The sequence below is a fragment of the Salvia miltiorrhiza genome, chromosome 5, assembly GCF_028751815.1.
Source record: "Salvia miltiorrhiza cultivar Shanhuang (shh) chromosome 5, IMPLAD_Smil_shh, whole genome shotgun sequence".
Lineage (NCBI taxonomy): Eukaryota > Viridiplantae > Streptophyta > Magnoliopsida > Lamiales > Lamiaceae > Salvia > Salvia miltiorrhiza.
In genome coordinates this window covers 22,156,017-22,177,845 of record NC_080391.1, presented here as the reverse complement: position 1 = coordinate 22,177,845, position 21,829 = coordinate 22,156,017, and the positions used below count along the sequence as shown (strand labels likewise).

The window sequence follows — 21,829 nt, the reverse complement described above, 5'->3', positions numbered from 1 at the left end:
CTATATATTATATAAAAGAACAGTTTAACGACTATTTTTTCCCGCCATAATTTAAAGTTATACTTCATCCGTCCACGAAATGAGTACTCAGGGACGGATCTAAGAATTTAATTAGGACCGGGCGAGATTTCATCGAATGTTTTTAATGAATTTTTAGTAAAGAAAACAGACCGGGCGACCGCCGAGATTTCATCAAAATATATACATATATATATAGGTAATAAAAAAAAATTGACTGGGCGACCGCCGAGGCTGCCCGGCCTCTAGATCCGTCTCTGTGAGTACTCATTTGTGGACGGCACGGGTTTTAAGAAATGTATGGAGTGTAGTGTGAATAGTTTTAGGGTCCCACTTTTTGAGTGTATTAATTAAAGAGATGTGTGAGGTACACTTGCCAAAAAGGGAAATGGGTACTAATTTCGTGGACAGACGAAAAAGGAAATATGGGTACTCATTTCGTGGACGGGGGGAGTAGTTACTTTTTAAATTTCAGTTATTCAAGTATGTTTCCACTCACTTTTACATTCATGATTTTATTATATAGATAGATTCGGTGGTGGCATGGAGCACTTTTTTGTTTTCAATTCAAACTTCTTTTGTTCTTTTCTTTTCTTTTATTTTTAACTTTTTTTTTCTTTCTTTTTGAAAATCATGTAATGTGAGTAATGATAAAATATTTAATATGCATATCAAATTGAAGATCATAAAATTAGCTTTAATTTGATATATAATAAGTATAAAATAAATTTAAGATGATAAAGATATTAAAATTTAAAGTTTCAATTTAAATTATTTTCTCTCTCCTCTCTCTTATTTTACTTCTTTTTCTTTAATGATTTATTTTTCATTTGATTTATTATATTTTGTTTTCGTATATCATTCACTTATTACTTTTACATTTAGATATTTTTTTATTTTCTTTTTGCTTTTCGGTTTTATCCTCTTATTTTTTTTGCATAGCATGTTTAAGTATTATTTCATAAATTCTCAAAAAAAAAAGTATGATTCGATAGATATAATTGTAATTTTTTTTTTTTTTTGCTAAGATTTCTTATAAAATTTTAGACCTTTTAAAATTTAAAATCATAAAAAAATAAATTTAAAATGTATAAGTTATAGTAATTTAAAATTTTAAAATAATTTTTTGTATACTTCCTCTCTACTCTCTTTATTGTTTTTCTTAATCCTCTCTCCTTAATGACATGTTTACTTTTTTATGCTATATTTTTCTTCGATATATGTATTTATTTTTATTAACTACACACTTAAAACACTAATCTACAATTCCTTAATTCCAGTGCCGAAACCAAACGTGTCAAGATTCGTGGGACGGAGGGAGTATAAATTACTTTTATAATTATCCATATGATGGAATATATTTATTAAAGAGAAGGTATCATGTATGAGCGTCCGCATGAATTTTATTAAATCAACAAACAATGAAATGCATATACTTTGTTATAATTATCCAACCACTACAAACACGATAACTTATGCCTACCTACAATTGACTATGCATTATCAAACAAACATGAATCTCCACTATATGTTTAATTTATTTACTTTTATGTTCCATGCATCACAAAATTATATTCATGATTCGTGACTCATAATATGATTTGGAAGCTTGTGATTTAAGATCGATAAGTTGGGGCCTAAGATTGTGAATTTAGAATTTTCAATTGCGAATTATGTAGACCGACGTGAATGTAGCCGTGACAGGGGAACACAACTAAAAGTCGTACACTGCATCGTGCAGGTATAATTCCCAGAAATACAGGGCCCACAGAATCACTTGGTTTTAACGTTGTTGACTCCTACTACAATAGCAATAGGAGTCAAGTGCGAATCATCACCAAATATTAGAAAGTCATTTGCAGAATACTGGTAAAAAGGCAAAAAGAATTAATTAAATGGATATATAATATAATATATACTCTTTTAGCAAGGGAAGACAGTATTCTTGAGGTAAATTCGTGATGCCCGCGCCAGTCTTTATGAATAATGTAATAATAACACAAAACATGTATGACAATATTTTCTTCACCTTTAAAAAGTAACATATGTTAGCCAATTTTATTTTAGTTTTTTGGGAAGCACAACGTACGTGCAAAAAAATTCGATCAATCTCCATATTCTATGACCCTTTGACGCCTCTTGGCTTCAGCCCAGGCCAAATTGATCATATTTTTCAGTTGTGTTAAAGGTCATAAACATTGCAGGGAATGCTTTCAAATCTGAAGGATATTTCAGGTTAGATAGGGTGAGTACCAGCTTTGTTGCGATGGGTGGTGAGGGTCGGGTGCTACTCTTCCACGCTTCGTTTTTGCTCACTGCGTGCAAGAATAGTGAGAATGGGTAATAAATAGAGTAGTTCAACAAGAGATAATAAGAATACAAAGTCCAAATTTAGCAAGTTGAGCTCTGTTTCGCAGACGTTATCAACTTACTATGGATCAGCAATGTAAGTGGGCTGGTTGCCAGGCCATTACAAATCACAAAGATGCAATGCATTGATCTTCATATATCGTACTGTCCTATTTCTTCAATAAACAAATCCTGAGTCTAAAACTCAAGTAGATAAAATTGAAGCAGATTAGTAGACTCTAATTTTCGTCCCACGTTGCATGTATAATTTACCCTGGGAAATGTGCGACAAAAATGTAGCAGGCCAAATTAAATAGATGCCCAATAATGTAAGAGAATCAAGTTATACTTTCTATAAAAATCGGGAAGCCCAGTTCTATAAGAACTATGGACTATTATCCCACAAAGCAGCAGAACGAGAAGGAGCTATAGTTTCTACCAGAATAGCAACAAGCCTCAGCAAGAAGCAGAGGGCGCATCCTTTAGGTACTCTATATGCAAGATATGTAGCACAGAGCTGCAGATGATAGAATGCAATAAATATACGACAATGTGGAGCCGTTTATGTGGCATCCATTTCCGTTGCTTCATTTACCACAGGATCTGGATAATCATTCAAAACCTGGAACAGGGAGAAAGACTTTCTTTTAGACAAAAGCTCCGAAAATATATAAAAATTGTAATAATAATCTCATACATATGACAACCATGAGAAAGCTAACAAAGGGGAAGAAAGTTCAATATAGGCAGTTGAGGATATCAATATACCTGATAAAGGTACCATGAGACGTATGCATCAACGGCAGCATATTTTAATTGTTCGTCTGATAGAACATTAGCTTCCCAATTTCCTAGCCTGATTATGTTTGGCTTGGGGAGCTACAATAATCAATTAGACCAGTTAGAATAGGTTGATGTTGTGAGTGAACATTGGCCAAACGTATTAAACAAGCTAAAGTGAATTTATTCAAATAATAGCAAATCAGGGGTTTCAAGTGACCAATGCATGCAATCCTTATTTACTATCTCCGTATGGCGTATATTATTCATAACAGCAAATGAACTTTCTTTCAAGACATCTAAAGAGTTTGAAACAGGCTGGGAATCAAAGTAATATCAGAGAGCACTATGACTCTAAATTCATATGTAAGGAACAACATTTGTTAAATTTGTGAAAGCATGAGTTAATTAGAAATGCAGTAGATCTACATACAGGAAATGGCACTACTGGCATCTAAGCACATAAAAAATATCCACCAAGCTATCATGCACATTTTAGTTTGTGCCAGTTGCATAAGTGCCAGAATCAGGATGCCAGCTGTAGTCGCAACAGAATGCACCAGATATTGCACAGGTAAAACTCCAAATACATTACAAATATTTTGAATATTAGATATTGTCACTACCATCCTCTCTATTTATTTCACTTATTTTTGTATTAAATTTACTCCAGACAATTATGCTATCTTTGACTTTAATTTTACACCACAACTTGACTGCACCCCTGTACAACTAAGAAAATGATTTCAGAGTGTATAGTTCTGTTATAAAGAAGATTGGTATCGAGCCAACTGATATTTATAGTTGGAAGCTAATCTTCATAAACTAGGTAAAATAATGATCTCATTTGTAATAACTTCCACAAAAATCCTGAGCCACAAGATTTATGAGTCAAGGTGCTCATTTTGAACAAATCATTATGTATACGGGAAATATTTTTAGACCCATCAAGTACGTGAAAAAATATATTTCGACCAAAAATTCAAAAGAAATGTCATTCTTGCATTTCCACCTAACCAAACCACTTGATGAAAAACTTACCCAACAACTCTCATTTTAAGCCAACTCTCATTTCATTAATCAAACACTCAACTTCACTTTTTCTTATTCTTTCTTTATAAGATTTAAAATGTAAGCATGATGGATTTAAAATCTCATAATTCAGACTATTATTGGTTAATAAGATGTCAAAATGTGGAGACTGTTGAACTGGACATGGCTACATAAGAATGCTTTTAAATTTCCGTTGGGATCCCGCCCATCACAGGCGATTATCCAGCAACCTGATGTAGGGGAGGACATTGTTGGTTGAAAGGTGATTGAGAATGATTTTGCAGGAGTTTCATTGAATGATAAGATCAGAATACATAGGAAAGGTTGAAGTCAAGGTTGTTGACTGAATCCCCAAACCATCTTGGAATCTTTTTTTACTGACCAATTCTCCAAAATCAGAGACCATGTTGCATATTAGAATACAACGTTTGATGGTCGGATGATGAAAAATTGGTTTATGTTGTAAAACTAAGTCTTTTCAAGGTACCAGAATCAAAGAAATGACAGATGATATGATCTCAAAGTTTGTTGTGGAGATGGGATTAAATGAAAGGAGAATTCTCATAAATCTCATCATACTAGTAAGCAAGAATTTCCATCAAATTTCCTATTTGTGGTGGAACTTCAAAAGTAGGCTCGATACCTATATCTTTTCTAATTTAAGGTGCTAGGCACCACGCACTTGAGCCCCTGACCTTTTCTGCGTCTCAATTCCACTGTTTCGATTAATCTCTTACCAGGTGGATGGTCTCTCTTCTCTAAAAGCATGTTGAACATGGATATCATTATTATTCTATCATGTGTAGTTTGTGTGAGGAGACCCACTGGAGTTGTTTTGCACATTTTTAACCCATGGGAATCCGATCCACATGGGTCATAACCCATAGGGCTGGGGATTGTTAACAGCAACACATGACTTACACTGCTGCCCCTGAGTTTCAAATTCACACTTTTATGTCAAGTTATTTTCAGATTAAGGAGTAGGTGCTACATAGTGGCCAATATCAGGTTTTGGTTCCCTTTCTGTTTGGAAAGTTTATGAAAACTACCTATAAGCACATATTTGACATTTCTCATGCATGTATGCGTTAAATTTTCTAAAATAATAAGAAACCATTCTTTATCCAGTCGCCTACCATTGTAGTGCAGTATTAAATCAAAATCTAGGCTATTCATTATTATATTAAGCTACGATTCCATTATTTATAATTGTTCGTTAAAGTCTCGCCTTAAATAGTGTGTTTCAACTAAACGGTTGCTTTTCATGAAAAATAATTGTGCTTCTTGTACGTTCACTATTGATATTCCACTGCCACTCTTAGTTAAAATGAGAGGGAGCGCTATATGTTCTTTGTATTCCAGGACACAGTTGTGTTCCTGGAAAATTTTCAACTTTTCTCAAAATTAAATATTTGCAGAACTATTGTACCTGTTTGCAGATCAGCATTTCAGTTAAAGATAATAAACTCCACTTCTTACGATCTCCACCAAGCTTTTGATTGGCTATATCAGAAAGATCTCGCAAAGTGCTGATTGATACATCATAATCTTTCAAGACCTTTTTTGCATCCATTGCAATGCCCATACCCACCTATGCACATATGAAGCAGAGATAATAAAGACCGTCTAAGATAATAAGAATATAAAAGGTGTAATCAAAATTTCAAATAATACTTTTGATACTTGAATATGCAAATCAGCACCTTGAAAGAAGTGTCGTCTTCGAGAAGGCTTTGCAAATTTTTAGGAATTCCAGAATGAAATAAGTGCAACACATGACAACAGCTATTATCGCCACATATCTGCATAACTGCAGCCTTCCCAGGTGCGACGCCTGCAAAAAATGGCAATTTTTTTTACATGGACAAGAAAATTTGTGTTCACGTTTACAAGTTGGAAAAAACCCAACACAAGAACTGATGCTTTTCCAATTACAATGATTTATTGGAAATAAAGTTCCCATTCCTAAAGAAGCACAAGGATACCGACATCTTCAAAACCCAGCTTACTCCTGTGGTTCTGGTTTCCTAAAAACCCAGCTTACTCCTGTGGTTATGGTTTTTTACAAACCCATACAAGTTACTGCAGAATTACAGATTGAACATGATGAAGCCACAGGATCAGGACATGGAAATTTTCAGAATCTATGATAGGATGCAGAAGTCAGACGTGTGTTCGGGATGTAAATTGGTATATTGTAATATGCACAATTTATTGTGTTCTACATATTCCTTTGTTCACTCATATTTTTTAAGAGACAAAATTGAAATTAATCACTTCTATGAAGTACCAATAACTAGAATAAAATAAACAAAAGCCGAAACCAAAAGGTCAAATGCATATACAAGATATGGTCGATGTGCAACTCATTCAATTATTTATAGAACTTCTATAGTTTATATTTTATGTTATTTACTTTAATTGAAAAACAAATAAAGAGAATCATTGAGGATGAAACAAATTTAAAAAAATTAGAAGAGTTATGAGATTTTTAATTTTGAGTACCATTTATGCCAAAAGCTTGTGGTATGGAAAGCAGTATCCTAATTTATCATACACATTAGATACTCCACCAGCCATATCTAGTTTCCCTTTACCATTTTGAAAATTTATTGATTGGTGTATGTTTCCTTGATATTTCCTTATTCACAAAGTAGACAGTGGAAAATAGGATTCTAATGCTGAAATATCGAATGAAATAATGTGCAAAACTCAATCTTCAAGTTAAAATGATCATTAAATTAGAACAAATGATTGCAATGAGCCTTGAGAGCATGGAAATTTGATGTATGACTTGTTTGTCTGATATTACAGATAGATATCTCTCCATAAGGGAAACTTATTTTCTCTGGGAAGGAGTATTAGAAAAAGAGTAAACACGTTCGATTAATTGAGCCAAATTAAGCGTGGTGGGGGGTTCAGCTAGAGGGCATTCTCAAACCATCTCACAATTAATTTTGAAGACATAGAGATCAATTAAAAATTATAGATCGTTCTCGAAACCTTTTTCCCAAGAAAACATTTAGTTTCACTTTCACATTATTTGAGGTTCTTTTTTCTATGCTCAATCACAAAATATACACAATTTATTGTCATCATTCGCCATACAGCAACCAGCAAGGACATATGTGCTTACCATGGTGTCACGTGAGAAGCCACCCTTTATTTCTCTCAGCTCCTCAAATAATCCGGGATAGGCCCATCGACAAATCCCCCCCTTATTAGATTAGCCGAGAAATGGTGAGTTTCTAGGTATTACCTAGTTGTAAATTATTGCTTATGATGATAGCATCAAGTTGCTGTAACTTTTTGGATTTCAGATTCACATAGACACCTATGACATCACACAGTTATGAAAATGAAATAATTGTAGTAGTTCAGTTCAGTCTAATTCACATAGTTACTACAACTACATAGGATTTACCTCTTTTGAATGAGGGTCTCCACTCGATATCCAGACCAAGGAAGCACTGACCACCATTTCTTTTCTTAGCTTCTACAAAATCTAGAAGCTCCTGTGCAGATCTTTCTACCTCTTTCATTGTTCTGCTATATATAATGTGACCTCCAAATTTTATCTCTGAAAAAAAAATATTAAGTACAAGGTTATCATTTCCAAAGGAAAAAAGAAATAACATAAAGAAAAAGCTAATAAACAGTTTATACTAGCTTTTACATAGGAAAATAAAGGGATAACAGGTCTGACACTTCCACGATGATAGTAACTAATCTCAATTTTTTATGTCAATTTCGATTTTGGGCAGGTTGAGTCGGATTTTGACACAAGAATGATGGTTAGAACCGAAGAGATAACATAGTAGAACTGCAATTACCTTGAAATGGGGAAACCGGAGATCTATTTGTACCATGATAGCGACTAGAGCAAGAAGAAAATGGGACAGTTGAAATGTTAAAACCCCGCTGTTGCTGTTGCTGTTGCTGGAATACGAAGAGAGAGCTGGGCAACCGTCGCCTCAGCTTGGGCGGAGAGTGGGCGGAGGCATTGTCGTGCCGGTGGCGCTTCGGCGGCAGAGCGGAGGAAATCACGGAGTCGATGGCGCGGAGATCTTCATCGGTGAGGGGATGATACCAATCAGAATCTGAATTGGGCATTTCCCCCATTCTCGAAAATTTTCGCAATTGCGCGGGCCCTTTAAAGTCGTATCTGCTACCTCCCCTCCATATAGCCAATTTTAGTAAAAAAAAAATTATAAAAATATCAGTAAGCATATAAAGTTATGAAGTGGTCAGGATTTACAAGAGGAGGCTTCGATGTATAGCCATTTTCTGTGCATTTTGCATGTTGCTTCACGAGCACTTTATAACTTGATGCTGTAAATGGCAGTTTCAGAACGCCGTGGGATGAGGTCGGACAGTGAGAGCTACGTTGTGAGGAAGGGAGAAGGTCGAGTTTCATCGGTGAAAATGAATATCGGAAATCATTGGGTTTAATCGGCGATTAACCGGGAAGAATAATTTCAAATACAGAGAAGAGTAGAGGGAGGCGGCCAAGTTTTCCTTTAAACCGTGAGTTAATATTATCTTAGGGCGAAAATGAGAAATAAGTAAAAGTCAAATTTTATTTTATAGAAAATGAGCGAAATGAAAATACGGATTTAAAGTTAAATATTTTTTTATTTCTTATCTATATATAATATAGATATAGATAGATATAGATATAGACTATATCTATATCTATCTATATCTATATTATATATAAAGCAACAGTTCTAACGACTATAAATTCCCGACAAAATTTAAACTCTTCATCACCATATTTAAATTGAATTGTTTTCCGAGATTTAAGAGATTGAACAAATTTTGACAATTGTATTATATATAAAGCATCAGTTCTAACGGCTAGAAATTCCCGACAAAATTTAAACTCTTCATCACCATATTTAAATTGAATTGTTTTCCAAGATTTAAGAGATTGAACAAATTTTGACAGTTGTAAATCACATGTAATTTTAATTTCACATATGTCTCCCAACAATATACCATGTGCAACGTTTTCCAATTACCACTTCCTTTTTAACTTCCAACTCACCATTACTCAAGCCCATTATAATATTTAAAATACCCAATAAATAACATTTTAAATATTAAACAAATGTAAATTGTATGACCGAATTTTGTAAAATTTAACTATTTGTCTAAAAAATCGCAGTAACTATTATTATCACCCACTAAATCTGTTGCTATATTTATATTATTTTAACTTATAAATAATATTTTATGTAAATAGTGGGAAACCCATTACGCACTACTTCATATGTAATTGACAAGTTCAAACCATTAAATCTTAAGTTTAGAGACCTATTATAAATACAAGTTCTGAAAACCACCGTAGCTACAAAAACACATTGAAACAGAAACATCTTTTTTACAGCTTTTAGCAATGGCTCCTCTCTTTGGTGTAATCAACGATCTGCAACCTGGAAGAAGTAAAATCGCATTGCAGTTACGTCTCGTAAGAAGCTACGACATATTGAAGAAGAACAATAGAGATGAAGTGTATTATCATGAATGCATCTTCCACGACAAAGAGGTTGAAAATCTTTTATTTTTTTTTCTTATTTTCGATATTATATATTCAAACACTAACTAATCTCAATTGTCAATGCAGGAGAACAGAATTCATGCCACTATTAATTGTACTTCGGTGTCAAAATTGAAGCCACTGTTAAATGAAGGATGTGTTTATGCAATCAAAGATTATATTGTCACAAAAAACATGGATAAATTCAAAACGACTGATTGCAAAACAAGATTCTACTATTCAAGCATTCCATAATCGTTAAGTTAGATGATGATGACTTCCTGAAGCATACATTCAAGTTCAAGAGCTATGATGATGTGGCAAAAATTGATAATGCTCAAGATGCAGTCATGTTCGGTAAGTATGAAACAAATAATTTTATTTCACTCATTTTTTTCATATTATTTATAAATTGCAATGTTAAATTACAGATCTCCGTGGAATCATTGTCAAAAGCTATGAACCAGTTTACAAAGAAGTGAAAGAACGCAGTACAAAGCTTATGGACATCATCACGGAAAACCTAGAGTTGTTAAATTATGCTTTTTATTTTTAAATTTTTTTCCAGAAATTGTTGGATTACAAGCTCGCGGGCGTAGTTACAATGAGACCAGAAATGTAGGAGATGAGATTACAAGGTGAAAACTGAATTGAAATTACAATAGAACAGAACCAGAAAAATAGCCGAGTCGAGGAGGGTCTTCTGTCCGCAAGACGAGATACGCCCCGGTAGTGCTCTCGATTTGGCGTGTCGTCCCCAAAGATGAAACGGCTTCGTCTCGTATGTAGCATCACCGCAGACCAACGAGCTCCGGCGAACTGGAACGAGGCGAGAACAGAACTTCAACGATGCAGTATGCAGACTTTCAGAGTGATGTTGCTTGTGATGAATTTCAGGTGTGTTATGATGCATGGAGGCTGTCCTGTTTATAGGCACAGTCCACATCAATAGGGGGAGTTAATTCCATTGATGGAATTCAAGTGGTGTCGGGAGTTACAGATAAAAACGGATGTAACAGCCCTGCTGTTTGAATTTGCCATGAGTGGTATTTTATTGAGGATATAGTTGGCTGACAGAATAGCCTCCCCCCACATGTTCTGGGGTAACCCAGAACTAATCAACATGGCATTCATCATCTTCTTAAGAGTTCGATTCTTGCGTTCAACAACACCGTTAGATTGAGGTGAATATGGAGCAGTTGTTTGATGTATTATACCACTAGCGTTGCATAATTCCTCAAACGGAGCAACATATTCTCCCCCTCTATCACTTCGAACCATCTTAATTCGACTACCAAGTTTATTCTCGGCTTCTGTTTTGAAGTTCTTGAAAGCTTCAATAGCCTCATCTTTACTTCTTAGAAGATAAAGATAGCAATACCTTGTGCAGTCATCAATAAAAGTGATAAAGCACTTCTTACCACCTCGAGTTTGCACAAACTTTAGATCACACACGTCGGTGTGGATTAGTTCTAAAGGTTTAGTGCTCCTTTCCACAGAGTGAAACGGAGACTTCGTCATTTTTGCTTCAACACAAATTTGACATTTGTTTTGAGTGTTAAACTCGTTTATTTTTAGTAAATCCATATTTACTAATCTTTTTATCGCATTGAGATTAACATGTCCTAATCTACAATGCCATAAATCACAACACTCAACCAAGTAAGAGGAAGTAGTAGCATTTTCATTGATAGGCTTGCCAGTTACACGCTTGACTGGCTGAACATTAAGCTTGAAAAGCCCATTGGTGAGAAAACCCCTACCAAGGTACTTTCAAAACTTGGTTACAACAATTTCTTAGTGCTAGCATCATTTAGCTTATACTTTTTGTCTAGTGCCTCCCACAACACTTTGGAGGTCTTTACATCAACATATACTTTGTACAAACTATCCCCTAGACCACCTAGAAGGAAATTTTTACAAAGGAAATCGCCATTATGCCATGCATCATAGGCTGCACGAACGGTGAAGCTCGTCTCGTTCTCCGCCGGTGTGGGCGGCTCGTTGTCCGTCAAGTATCCCGCATACCCCAACGTCGTGAGGTAGAAGAACATCTTTTGACGCCAACTCTTGTAGTCGGAACCACAAAACTTAGGCGGCTTGTCGGCGGTTGCATTCGCCCTTGGGGGTTGTGTTGGCACCGACCCCGCCATGTGGCCATAGCCCATCATGTTGGTCCCGAAGGCCCCAACGTTCTGTCCAAACATGGACCCCATGGAACCACTCGAAGTGGAACCAAATGTTGACCCAAACGAGGTTTGGCCAACCGTTCCTTGCGTGGAACTTTCTCCTCCAAAAGTTGTTTGGTTAGCACCAGACATGAACGGAAGTGGTGTTGAACCACCAAAAGGACCACCACTAAAAGTGGAGGCAGCAGCGGCAGAGGTGGCGGGTGCCAGGGTTGATGCGGCCGCGGCGGAGGCGGCGGCAGCGGCAACGGCGTTGGCAGCCTCGGTGGAGTTTGCAGGACCGGTCGACATCTCCAGCAAAGGTGTTTAAGTTTCGAAAGTTTTAAGTTCAATTACAAGTTCAAAAACTCCCACGTTGCAAGCTTATCTCGTCTTGTGATTGTTGGATTACAAGCTCGCGGGCGTAGTTACAATGAGACCATAAATGTAGGAGATGAGATTACAAGGTGAAAACTGAATTGAAATTACAATAGAACAGAACCAGAAAAATAGCCGAGTCGAGGAGGGTCCTCTGTCCGCAAGACGAGATACGCCCCGGTAGTGCTCTCGGTTTGGCGTGTCGTCCCAAAAGATGAAACGGCTTCGTCTCGTAGGTAGCAGCACCGCAGACCAACGAGCTCCGACGAACTGGAACGAGGCGAGAACAGAACTTCAACGATGCAGTATGCAGAGTTTCAGAGTGATGTTGCTTGTGATGAATTTCAGGTGTGTTATGATGCATGGAAGCTGTCCTATTTATAGGCACAGTCCACATCAATAGGGAGAGTTAATTCCATTGATGAAATTCAAGTGGTGTCGGGAGTTACAGACAAAAACGGATGTAACAGCCCTGCTGTTTGAATTTGCCATGAATCCTCCGACAACAGTTACAGATGTAACAGCCCTGCTGTAGCAGTTACGTGGGAAGCTTCCTGGGAGACCAATCAAGTCCACGGCCGCGCGTCGGGTGACGGGGCCGGGACCGGGACCAGGCGCCGGGGGCCGGGGCCGGGCGTCGGGCGACGGGGCCGGGCCGGGCGGGCGGCGGCGGCGGCGCGCGCGTGTGGGCTTTGCAACCCGTCACATGTGCACACAGTTTTATTACATCCTGTGATGTAATAACTTTTATACTGTAATAAATGTGATCCACATCCCGATGTGGGATAAGCATTAAATCTTATTTAATGCTTATATTTTCCCACAACTCCATGTTTCAAGTACCCAACTTTAAACAATTATTTCTCACTCACCGGAAATCGGTTTTGAGTAAATAAATATACTACGATCATCTACTCGGAACGTAGATCGATCCTGTCCCATTTAATTCTGCTAAATTAAATGTTTCCGGTACTCAAAAAATTATCAAACATTGGTTACTCACAACCAATTTCCAACAGAAATGACATTAGTTTTAATTCATTTGCTAAATATAACTTTTCAAGGGAAAGACTCTATCATGTACATTGTGGGAACAACATGCAGAAAAAATGTACAATTATCTTCGTGGTGCCAAATTTGCCAATTTGTATTATATAGTGCCAAAGTTATAAATACTACATCTAACAAAAACAATGACATGCAGGTGAAGTTCGAATTACAACTTCTTACGATATCACCAACATCTTGTGGGATGCAAATATTGAAGAAATCAAGGAAGCAAAGGAGGCGTAAGTTCAATACAAATATTATTTATTTTTAGGATTATATAATTATGTTATTACTTTTAGCTTGTAATTTTGTTTTCAAATTGTAGTTTTTCCACAATCAACAAAGAAAGAAGCCTTTCAATCAACTTAGCAAAAGCTCCAATAGTCCTAACCATAGAAGACGAGTCACTCATGGGGTCTCAATGTTAAAGACAATTTTAGAGTTAGCAAATGAAAAGGTAAACTTACGTTTAGGACAATTTCAAAATTTTAAATATCATTTATTATGTCAATTCTATTTCTAATTATTATTAAGCAAAATAGATTGGATCATTCTGGTTTTATGGACAATACAGGCTGTAGAGACAATTACCGCATGGGCATAATTGGCTTGCAATATTTGTTTGAAAAAGTTGAAGAAGGATGATGACAAATTTATTTATTTTATTTGCAGAACTACATTTAACTGAAGATCAAATTAAGTGTTATACACTTGTGGAAATTGAGAAATTATTGAGTAGTTTTGGTAGGAGTTTACGAGAGTTTGAAGGTATCCCTTACCCAAGTTCAGAGTTTTTTGAAATTGATCAAATTATTTTGATCAATGATGAATTGCGATATGATCAAAAGGCATTATCAGATGAACACAAAGTTTTGGTTACTAAGCTTACTGATGAGCAACATCGTGTTTATGACACTGTTATGAATGCGATAGAATCAAATTCTGGAGGAATGTTTTTCATATATGGATACGGGGGTACTGGAAAAACTTTCATATGGAACACACTGTCTGCAGCTCTTAGATCTAAAGGGAAAATTATTTTAAATGTTGCTTCAAGTAGTATTGCATCCTTGCTATTGCCTGGTGGAAGGACAGCTCATTCACGGTTCAGAATTCCTATTAATGTTAATGAGGATTCCACGTGCAACATTCATCAAGGGTCTCCACTTGCAGAATTGATTGTTAGATCTAAAGCTTATAATTTGGGATGAGGCACCGATGATGCACGAGTTTTGTTTTGAAGCACTTGATCGAAGTCTACGAGATACAATGCAGTTTGTCAACCCGTCAAGTGCATCCACACCTTTTGGAGGCAATACAATTGTCTTTGGAGGTGATTTCAGACATATATTTCCGAAAGGAAGTAGACAAGATATTGTTTTTATAACATTAAATTCTTCATATCTTTGGAGATATTGTAAAGTTTTACGATTGACAAAAAAATATGAGGCTTCAAAATATGAGTTCCAGTGCTGAAGCTATGGAGTTGGAAGAGTTTTCTAAATGGATTGCGAGTATAGGCGATGGAACAATTGGATGATGGTCATGTGAGCATTGATATTCCGCCAGATTTGTTGATAAAATGGTCAGGAGATCCGATCGAACACATTGTTAATACCATTTATCCATCATATTGTGTTGATAATGTAGATACCAGTTATCTACAAGAAAGAGCAATACTCGCTCCAACTCTGTTGAATCTGTAAATCAATATATGATTTCTTTGAACAAGACTGAAGGACAATTATATAGAAGCTCAAATTCAACATCTAGATTAGATTCCGTTACTGATTTGGTGCAGCAAGTTCATACTCCAGATTTCTTAAACAGTATCAAATGTTCGGGGGTACCAAATCATTAATTATATTTGAAGGTGGGAATGCCAATTATGTTGTTGAGAAACATCGACCATGCAAATGGATTGTGCAATGACACGCGATTGATGATAATAAGACTTAGCCATCATGTTTTGGAAACGCAAATTCTTACAGGAAATAATGCAAGTCAAAAAGTTTTGATTCCAAGAATGTCACTGACTCCAATTGATCCGAGATTGCCTTTTAAATTTGAGCGACGACAATTCCCACTGATCGTCTCTTATGCTATGACAATCAACAAAAGTCAAGGTCAATCGCTTTCTCATGTTGGTTTATTGTTGCCAAAACCAGTTTTCACCCATGGTCAATTGTATGTTGTAGTATCGAGAGTACGAAGTCGACAAGGACTTAAAATTTTGCTTTCCGAAGATGGTAGAAATGATGATACTACTACCACAAACGTTGTATATAGGGAAAATTTTCAAAATGTATAGTATTATGTGTATTTTTTTTGGCATTTAATATAATTTGATTTGCTTTACTTGCATACAGTGTCTTATATTATTTTATTTAAAATATTATTTAAAAATAATCTCCATCGTGCAACGCACAGGTAGGAGTACTAGTTTATAATTAAAGAGAACATATTTTTTATATTATTGTATATTAATAAGATGAAATACTCTTTCTGTTCATAAAAAATAATTTATTTTTTAGACATTTTGAAATGTTCATAAAAATTAGATTCGTGAAATTTAATCATATGTATCTTAAATTCAATATAGTATAAAAATAATCAAAAACGAATTTAAAACGAATAACTTATGAAAAGTATAAAATATTTTATTTTTTGTCTCTTCATTAAAAAATTACAACTTTTTATTTATGTTTGTGTATGAAAATATTTATTATGATGTATAATACTATGTAATAATATGCATAATGCAAATTTTCATTACACTTTGCATAAATTGAAAATTTATAATTTTATATTCAAGATTTTATTGAGTAATTGATCTTAATTATTATATTATATTTTAAAAATATATGTTGTATTTGTTTATATTTTATTTTTATTATTATTTATATTTATTTATTTAAATTTATCGTTTGATTTCGATGTCCGTCGTGCATCGCACGATTGAGCGCATACTAGTATTTTTTTAAGTGGGACATTCCTCCACTTATAATATACTATTAATTTTATTAAAACTCGTGTCATTCTCTTTTAGTTATATTTTTAATGAACGATGGAATATTAATTAAAGATATTAAAAATCAATACTATTATTTTAATAAATTATATAATCAATTTTAAGTGTTTCGAATCATTGATTGTAAAATTGACAAGACAAGAGAGAAATAAGCGTGATGTAGAAATAGCAATTTCATCTCTTAAATATAAATTAATTAAATTTTATTAAACTTAAATTGATTAATAAGAAGCATTAATTTTATTATCGAAATTTTTTTAATATCATTAACTCAAAAATTCATCATATTATAATGGCCATTATTTATTTTATCTAAGATTGGAAAACAAATTATCACATACTCAAAAATAATACGCGTAACGAAGAAAATAAAATAAATCGAAGTGTAGAGAGGAAAATAGCGCCTCCATTGAAGAGAACGCATCCTAGTCACTCCGATGAAGTTCTGGGATTGGTACTTGAAGATAGCAATTGGGTCAGCGATGGTTGGAGGTTCAATGGAGCTTTTCATGATCAAAACCGGTTTCTGTGTGAGAGCCCTCCTTCTCGCTTCCATCTTTTCAATTTCCCACTCACACCAACTCGCACATTAAGGGTTTCCTGTATCTATATATTTGTTTAATTTGATTTGTTTCTCGATTATGTTTATTAACCCGTTAATAATGAGAACCCATTACTGATATAGTCGTTGGGACCAATGAATTTGAGTGCTGAGTTTTAATTTGGTTCGGGAGAAGTTGGAATTATTGTTTTCTTGTCGCTGGTCTAGTGTTGGTGATTTGGATACCTCTGAAATTAGGTTAATATAAAAAATGGAAAAAGGAAGAAGAAGAAGAGAAAATTCAAGCCCACGCTTTGATTTGATTATGCTTCCAGCTCAAACGTGAACTTGAAATTGCTGAAATGATACACTATTGAAATCTTGTGCGTAAGTATGAAGATTGGATTAAACAATATTGGAATTAAGTGGTTGTTTGGGGATTGGGAGTTTAGTAGCTATGCTATTGTATTCTAGCTTGAAAGAGTGGTGGAGCAATGACTTGGTTTTGTGAATTCACTTGGGCTCGTTTGTCCGGGATAAGACTCGATATGTCTGACTATATGTCTCTTATCACAAAAATTATCAATTGAAAAATATTTCTACCCTACTATTCCAATATAAATGGTCCCAACCTCGTAGTGATACGTATCATAAAAACAACCACACAATAAACAAGCATAAAGTGATAAATCAACACACAAAAGTTAGTTACCAATACGCTATAAACACGCCTACATCTAGGGGCATTGCCTAGGGGAAACTTTCCCCTGTCTGAGACTCTGAAGTTAAGTTAAAGAGGAATTAAAATGATCAGCGAATCAAAATCCTAAGTAACACCCCAAAACCCCACCAATGGTGAAAGCTAACAAGCTGATGAAAAACGTAATGAAATGATGGAAAGAAAAGACATTGTCGTTGCAGAGCTCTGATAGTTTTTCATTAATGTAAAAGATTGTTTCATTAGTTACAAAGAGAAAGAAACCGATCCCTATTATATAAAACATCTAACGACCAGAAATCCTAAACGAGTAAAGTAGGGAGTAAGAAAACGCAAACACATGTCTCTCATTTATTGATGAAGGAACCAACTGGCAACTGGCGGATATTCCCTTTAGCTGCATTCGCAAGAGAGTCATCCTTGTGATGTGTCGAATGTGTATCTGCTCTATGCAGATGTGTCTTTCCACGGAAGCACTCAGTATTAATTGAGCTCATAATGTGATTTGAGCTAACACGTACGTATGCACTACACGCTGCTTAGAGTGAGTATTGACATTCACCACCCAACCCCAATAAAAGAACTGACAAAAACTCTACAAGTTCCGGTAACAAAAGATTACAATTCAACTATTGGATAACAGAAGTGAGTATCTATCTTCCAAAAACATGCAAAATGCTTATGAGAACACTAAGTAAACAAGACTAAGAAACGCCAGCCTTCACTTGAGTTGAGTCTTCAACAACATATATATAGGATGCACTAGAGAAACCCCCATACATGTTACCAAGCAACCAACCGAGCGAATATTTCCTTGCAAGAAATTTTCCAAACGAACAAGTATTGAATAAAGGAAAAGTATTCCAAAGATCTCTCAAAGATCTTCAGAAAGATCCTTACCGAAAAAACATCATCTTCTAAAAGGAAAGTTTTCAAATGCTGCAAAAGGAAACTCCGAAGCTCTCACATCTGAGCAAAAAGAGAACTTCCAAAGAGACGTCTACATAAAGACAAACTGAGTGTGTCAACTTACACTAACATCAATATTAGTATATTTGCTTAGATGTATTAGATTATGTGGCATATATAAACAGATAAACTATATAAACTATGGTAGGATGGTGAAATTATTGTAGTTTAGTCCGATAATATATTAATACTATATGGTATAATTATCTTCTATCTTACGGTTCTTACCTTCCATAATCTTATATATTTGGATAATAGATATAAGACCCTTGCTTTATCAAGGACTTTGATTTTTGAATCAAACAGGATTTTGAATGAGTTACAAATAGCAATCAAGCCCTTAGGGTAATGAGTTATGTAAATTTGGAATGGCTACCCTTTTTGGCATTAAGGCAATGAACTTAAGAATTATTTGTTCATTTCGTTATTAGGTTAGAAAAACACTGCATAATGGTGAGTTTTTAATTGACCAATGCAAAGGCTTTGAGTTGTTTTAGTTGTACATATTTATAGTTGTAGTGCTTCCACTTAGTGAACTTGGCACTAGCTTGCTGTGTTCTATTCAATTCGTTTTTCTTTGCTGGTTGTAGTCAGTAGAGCCTCTTCTGCTACTGATTATTAGCATATTTGTTTATGTTTTTTCCGGATTTGAGCAGACGATAAAGTAGCAGTTTTGGAGTCAGAGAAGATGGCTTGGGAGAGTTCACCTGAAGCTCAGGCCATGAGAGAAGCTCTCAATCCTTGGCGGGATCAAGAGAAGAAAGCAAGGAAAAGTACCTAGTTGCGTTTTAGAATGGTTTGTTTCACAAAACTTCAGCTCTTTGATATAAATTAGTAGCATGGATCGTTGGACTTCATTTTGAGTATCATATAGTTGGAAAGTCACAGCATAATTTAGAAATTAGCGGCAACATATCTGAAGGTAATAACTAATAACTTGGTTTACAATTACAGGACCAGTCCGGTTTGCATATCCAATCCGTACTTAGGCAGAGTTACCTTTCTACTAATATTGAGGTTTCAATTCTTGCATCTCTTCTCTAGTGTTTAAAATTCTGAAAAATCATTTTTGCACCTACTGGACCAGTCCGGTTTGCATATCCAATCCGTACTTAGGCAGAGTTACCTTTCTACTAATATTGAGATTTCAATTTTTGCACCTATCGGACTTACATTGCATCTCTTCTTTCGTCTGTGGAAAACAGGCAGTTTGTTCTGAGGCAATGTCGTCTAAACCGGTGTTGGAAGATCAGAATATCTTGTTTGCTGTTGATGAAACTTGATCCCTGCCTTTTGTTGCCGATTTTATTGTTGAATCCAATTGATTGGTTTGAGTTATTGTTGGTAGATGATTTTGTGTGTTTTGGAAATAATGTGTAGTTTGTTGGCATTTCCATTCTGTCAATGTAGTGCAGTTTGGAGATTGCATTTGTTCCTTAATAAACTACATATAAGTTTCATCTGTTCATGTTCGTTTGGTGCAGATTTTACTTAAATATAGTGTTTCTCGTTCCTTGCAGAAGAGGGAGAAATGACATCCATGAGTCAAATTTACATCGTCAATATTGAAAGATTCGATTTTTGGAATTGAACTCTTTATCTGTATTCATTTCAAATAGGTTAAAAACTTACAAGCCTAACCACAAGAATTCATTACTCTCGACACTAGTGATTTTCTTCGAATTGTAAAAAAATTAAAGGGAGAAGTAGCAAATAGTCCTTTATCATATAACCCTTTAATATATTTACCTCTCAATCTTTTGATTTTTGATTGTTAGCCCCTCAACATTTTATAAGGAGTGCAAAGTCGCTTTATTCTCGACCGGTTCTTAACTTCGTCTAATATATATTTTTTTTTCAAGCGGGTCTCATTCTAAGGATATAAACTGCCAATTGAGGGATAAGAAGAGCAAAATACGCATCCATGTTAATCAAATGCATGCAGGAAAAATTTAAAGAAAGAAAATGAAAATTTTATTTTTTAGTAGTTTCACTGATGGAATTTTTTTTAATGAAGCAATAAAAAATGAAGGCACGAAATTTGCTTGTTTCTACAAAGCTTGAGACAATAAACAAAATGAAAATTCATTAAAAATATCAAATAAAGGAAGTTCATTCTTTCTAATACATTGATAAATAAAGTGGGATCCGATTGAGAAATATAAAGTAGAAGTTAAGTGCATATCAAGAATATGAGGGATTTTGCACTTTTTATGAGATGTTGAGGGACTATCAGCCTAAAATTTAAAAATGAGATGTTAAATATATTATGAGTTACTATATGATAGGAGACACTTTACTACTTCTCCAAAAGTTGGGCCATTGAAAAAAGAAAAAAGATTAAAAGGTTGGATATTTTTTTTTTCAAATCTATATATATAATAGCAAAATAAATCCTATCCTACATGGCCTTCTATAATCACTTCATTCTAATTTTCCTCAATTCTCATTCATTCTAATTTTTTCCTAAATTTTTAATCAATTCCATATTTAAAAATCATTATATTAATATTCTACACCTTTGAGATATTGGGTTAATCATGTATATCTTCTTATATATAATACGATTATGAGTCTGATTCTATGTGACTTTTTTCTCTATTTTTGTGCTTATTTTTCTAAATTTTCATGACTTTGACTTTTTAATCAATTTATTTATCTTAAACCCCACATCGAAATTTTAACAAATTTCACCAATTGGACAAAGCGAAATTTCTTTTCTCTTAATCATTTAAATTAAAATGTTGTTTCCATAATTTTAATTTCAGTTTTCTCAACACTAAATTACATAGCTTTTATCAATTGTCCACACAATTGAGTATTTATAAGTAATGGGAGTTTATTTATGAAATAAATCTTCAATTTTGTCATTAACTACAGAATCACCATTCAATTTTCAAATTGAATTGAAATCAATTTGAAATTAAGAACTCCATTTTTAATATAGTATAGATATTTAAATAATTTTCACAAATCCACTGGCCAATTTATCTACTTTCTACACGATTCTTAATCTCCGTACCCAAAAGTAATGAGACATTTATAATGAGACGGTAGAAGTACTAATTTTAGATTTATTATTCATAATAATATATTAATAATTTAAAATTTTAAAAATAAATATAAACCCAATTGAATTAATAAGCCCTAGTTAATTATATAAAAATATACTAATAATAAATAAATAAAAAAGTTAAAAATGATTTTAAATTGAAAGTGGATATATGATCTA

At 34.4% G+C, this 21,829-nt stretch overlaps 2 protein-coding genes and 2 pseudogenes across 10 annotated transcripts; 3 read left to right on the top strand and 1 right to left on the bottom strand.

Moving 5' to 3' along the window:
* Positions 1-2,494: 2,494 nt before the first annotated feature.
* On the bottom strand, positions 2,495-8,743 carry LOC130986739 (3'-5' exonuclease). 5 transcript variants are annotated; one of them, XR_009089356.1, is made up of 8 exons: positions 8,459-8,743; positions 8,034-8,377; positions 7,625-7,780; positions 5,904-6,034; positions 5,630-5,791; positions 3,136-3,246; positions 2,860-2,989; positions 2,495-2,825 (listed from the first exon to the last, which is right to left on the bottom strand). XR_009089356.1 is itself a non-coding variant. In XM_057910239.1 (7 exons), the coding sequence occupies exons 1-7, from the start codon at positions 8,500-8,502 to the stop codon at positions 2,930-2,932; spliced, it is 1,008 nt and encodes a 335-aa protein (XP_057766222.1). In that variant the 5' UTR covers positions 8,503-8,743; the 3' UTR covers positions 2,495-2,929. The 5 variants fall into 5 exon arrangements, 4 of the variants coding, with proteins under 4 accessions (XP_057766222.1, XP_057766225.1, XP_057766224.1 ...); XM_057910239.1 differs by having other exon boundaries at positions 2,495-2,989; XM_057910242.1 differs by having other exon boundaries at positions 2,495-2,989; positions 8,034-8,372.
* A 3,845-nt stretch (positions 8,744-12,588) lies between these two features.
* LOC131025657 (uncharacterized) lies at positions 12,589-14,814 on the top strand (annotated as a pseudogene).
* A 27-nt stretch (positions 14,815-14,841) lies between these two features.
* On the top strand, positions 14,842-15,649 carry LOC131025656 (uncharacterized; annotated as a pseudogene).
* Positions 15,650-16,696: 1,047 nt separating this feature from the next.
* On the top strand, positions 16,697-20,065 carry LOC130986738 (uncharacterized). Of its 5 annotated transcripts, none has more exons than XM_057910236.1 (4): positions 16,697-16,897; positions 19,254-19,370; positions 19,552-19,614; positions 19,807-20,065. In XM_057910236.1, the coding sequence occupies exons 1-3, from the start codon at positions 16,807-16,809 to the stop codon at positions 19,584-19,586; spliced, it is 243 nt and encodes an 80-aa protein (XP_057766219.1). In that variant the 5' UTR covers positions 16,697-16,806; the 3' UTR covers positions 19,587-19,614; positions 19,807-20,065. The 5 variants fall into 5 exon arrangements, 4 of the variants coding, with proteins under 4 accessions (XP_057766219.1, XP_057766218.1, XP_057766220.1 ...); XM_057910235.1 differs by having other exon boundaries at positions 19,803-20,065; XR_009089355.1 differs by having other exon boundaries at positions 16,703-16,897; positions 19,254-19,393.
* The last annotated feature ends 1,764 nt before the right edge of the window (positions 20,066-21,829 follow it).

Bases quoted from the DNA above. Each gene is read 5' to 3' on its own strand.
- LOC130986739 (XM_057910239.1), bottom strand. From the start codon at position 8,502: ATGCAAAATGCACAGAAAATGGCTATACATCGAAGCCTCCTCTT. The intron at 8,378-8,458 runs GTAAATCCTGAC...GGCTATATGGAG, and splicing joins ATACATCGAAGCCTCCTCTT to GGGAGGTAGCAGATACGACT. The intron at 6,035-7,624 runs GTAAATCCTATG...CATTTTTTGCAG, and splicing joins GAGACCCTCATTCAAAAGAG to GCGTCGCACCTGGGAAGGCT.
- LOC130986738 (XM_057910236.1), top strand. From the start codon at position 16,807: ATGAAGTTCTGGGATTGGTACTTGAAGATAGCAATTGGGTCAGCGATG. The intron at 16,898-19,253 runs GTGTGAGAGCCC...GGATTTGAGCAG, and splicing joins CATGATCAAAACCGGTTTCT to ACGATAAAGTAGCAGTTTTG. The intron at 19,371-19,551 runs GTACCTAGTTGC...TTACAATTACAG, and splicing joins AGAGAAGAAAGCAAGGAAAA to GACCAGTCCGGTTTGCATAT.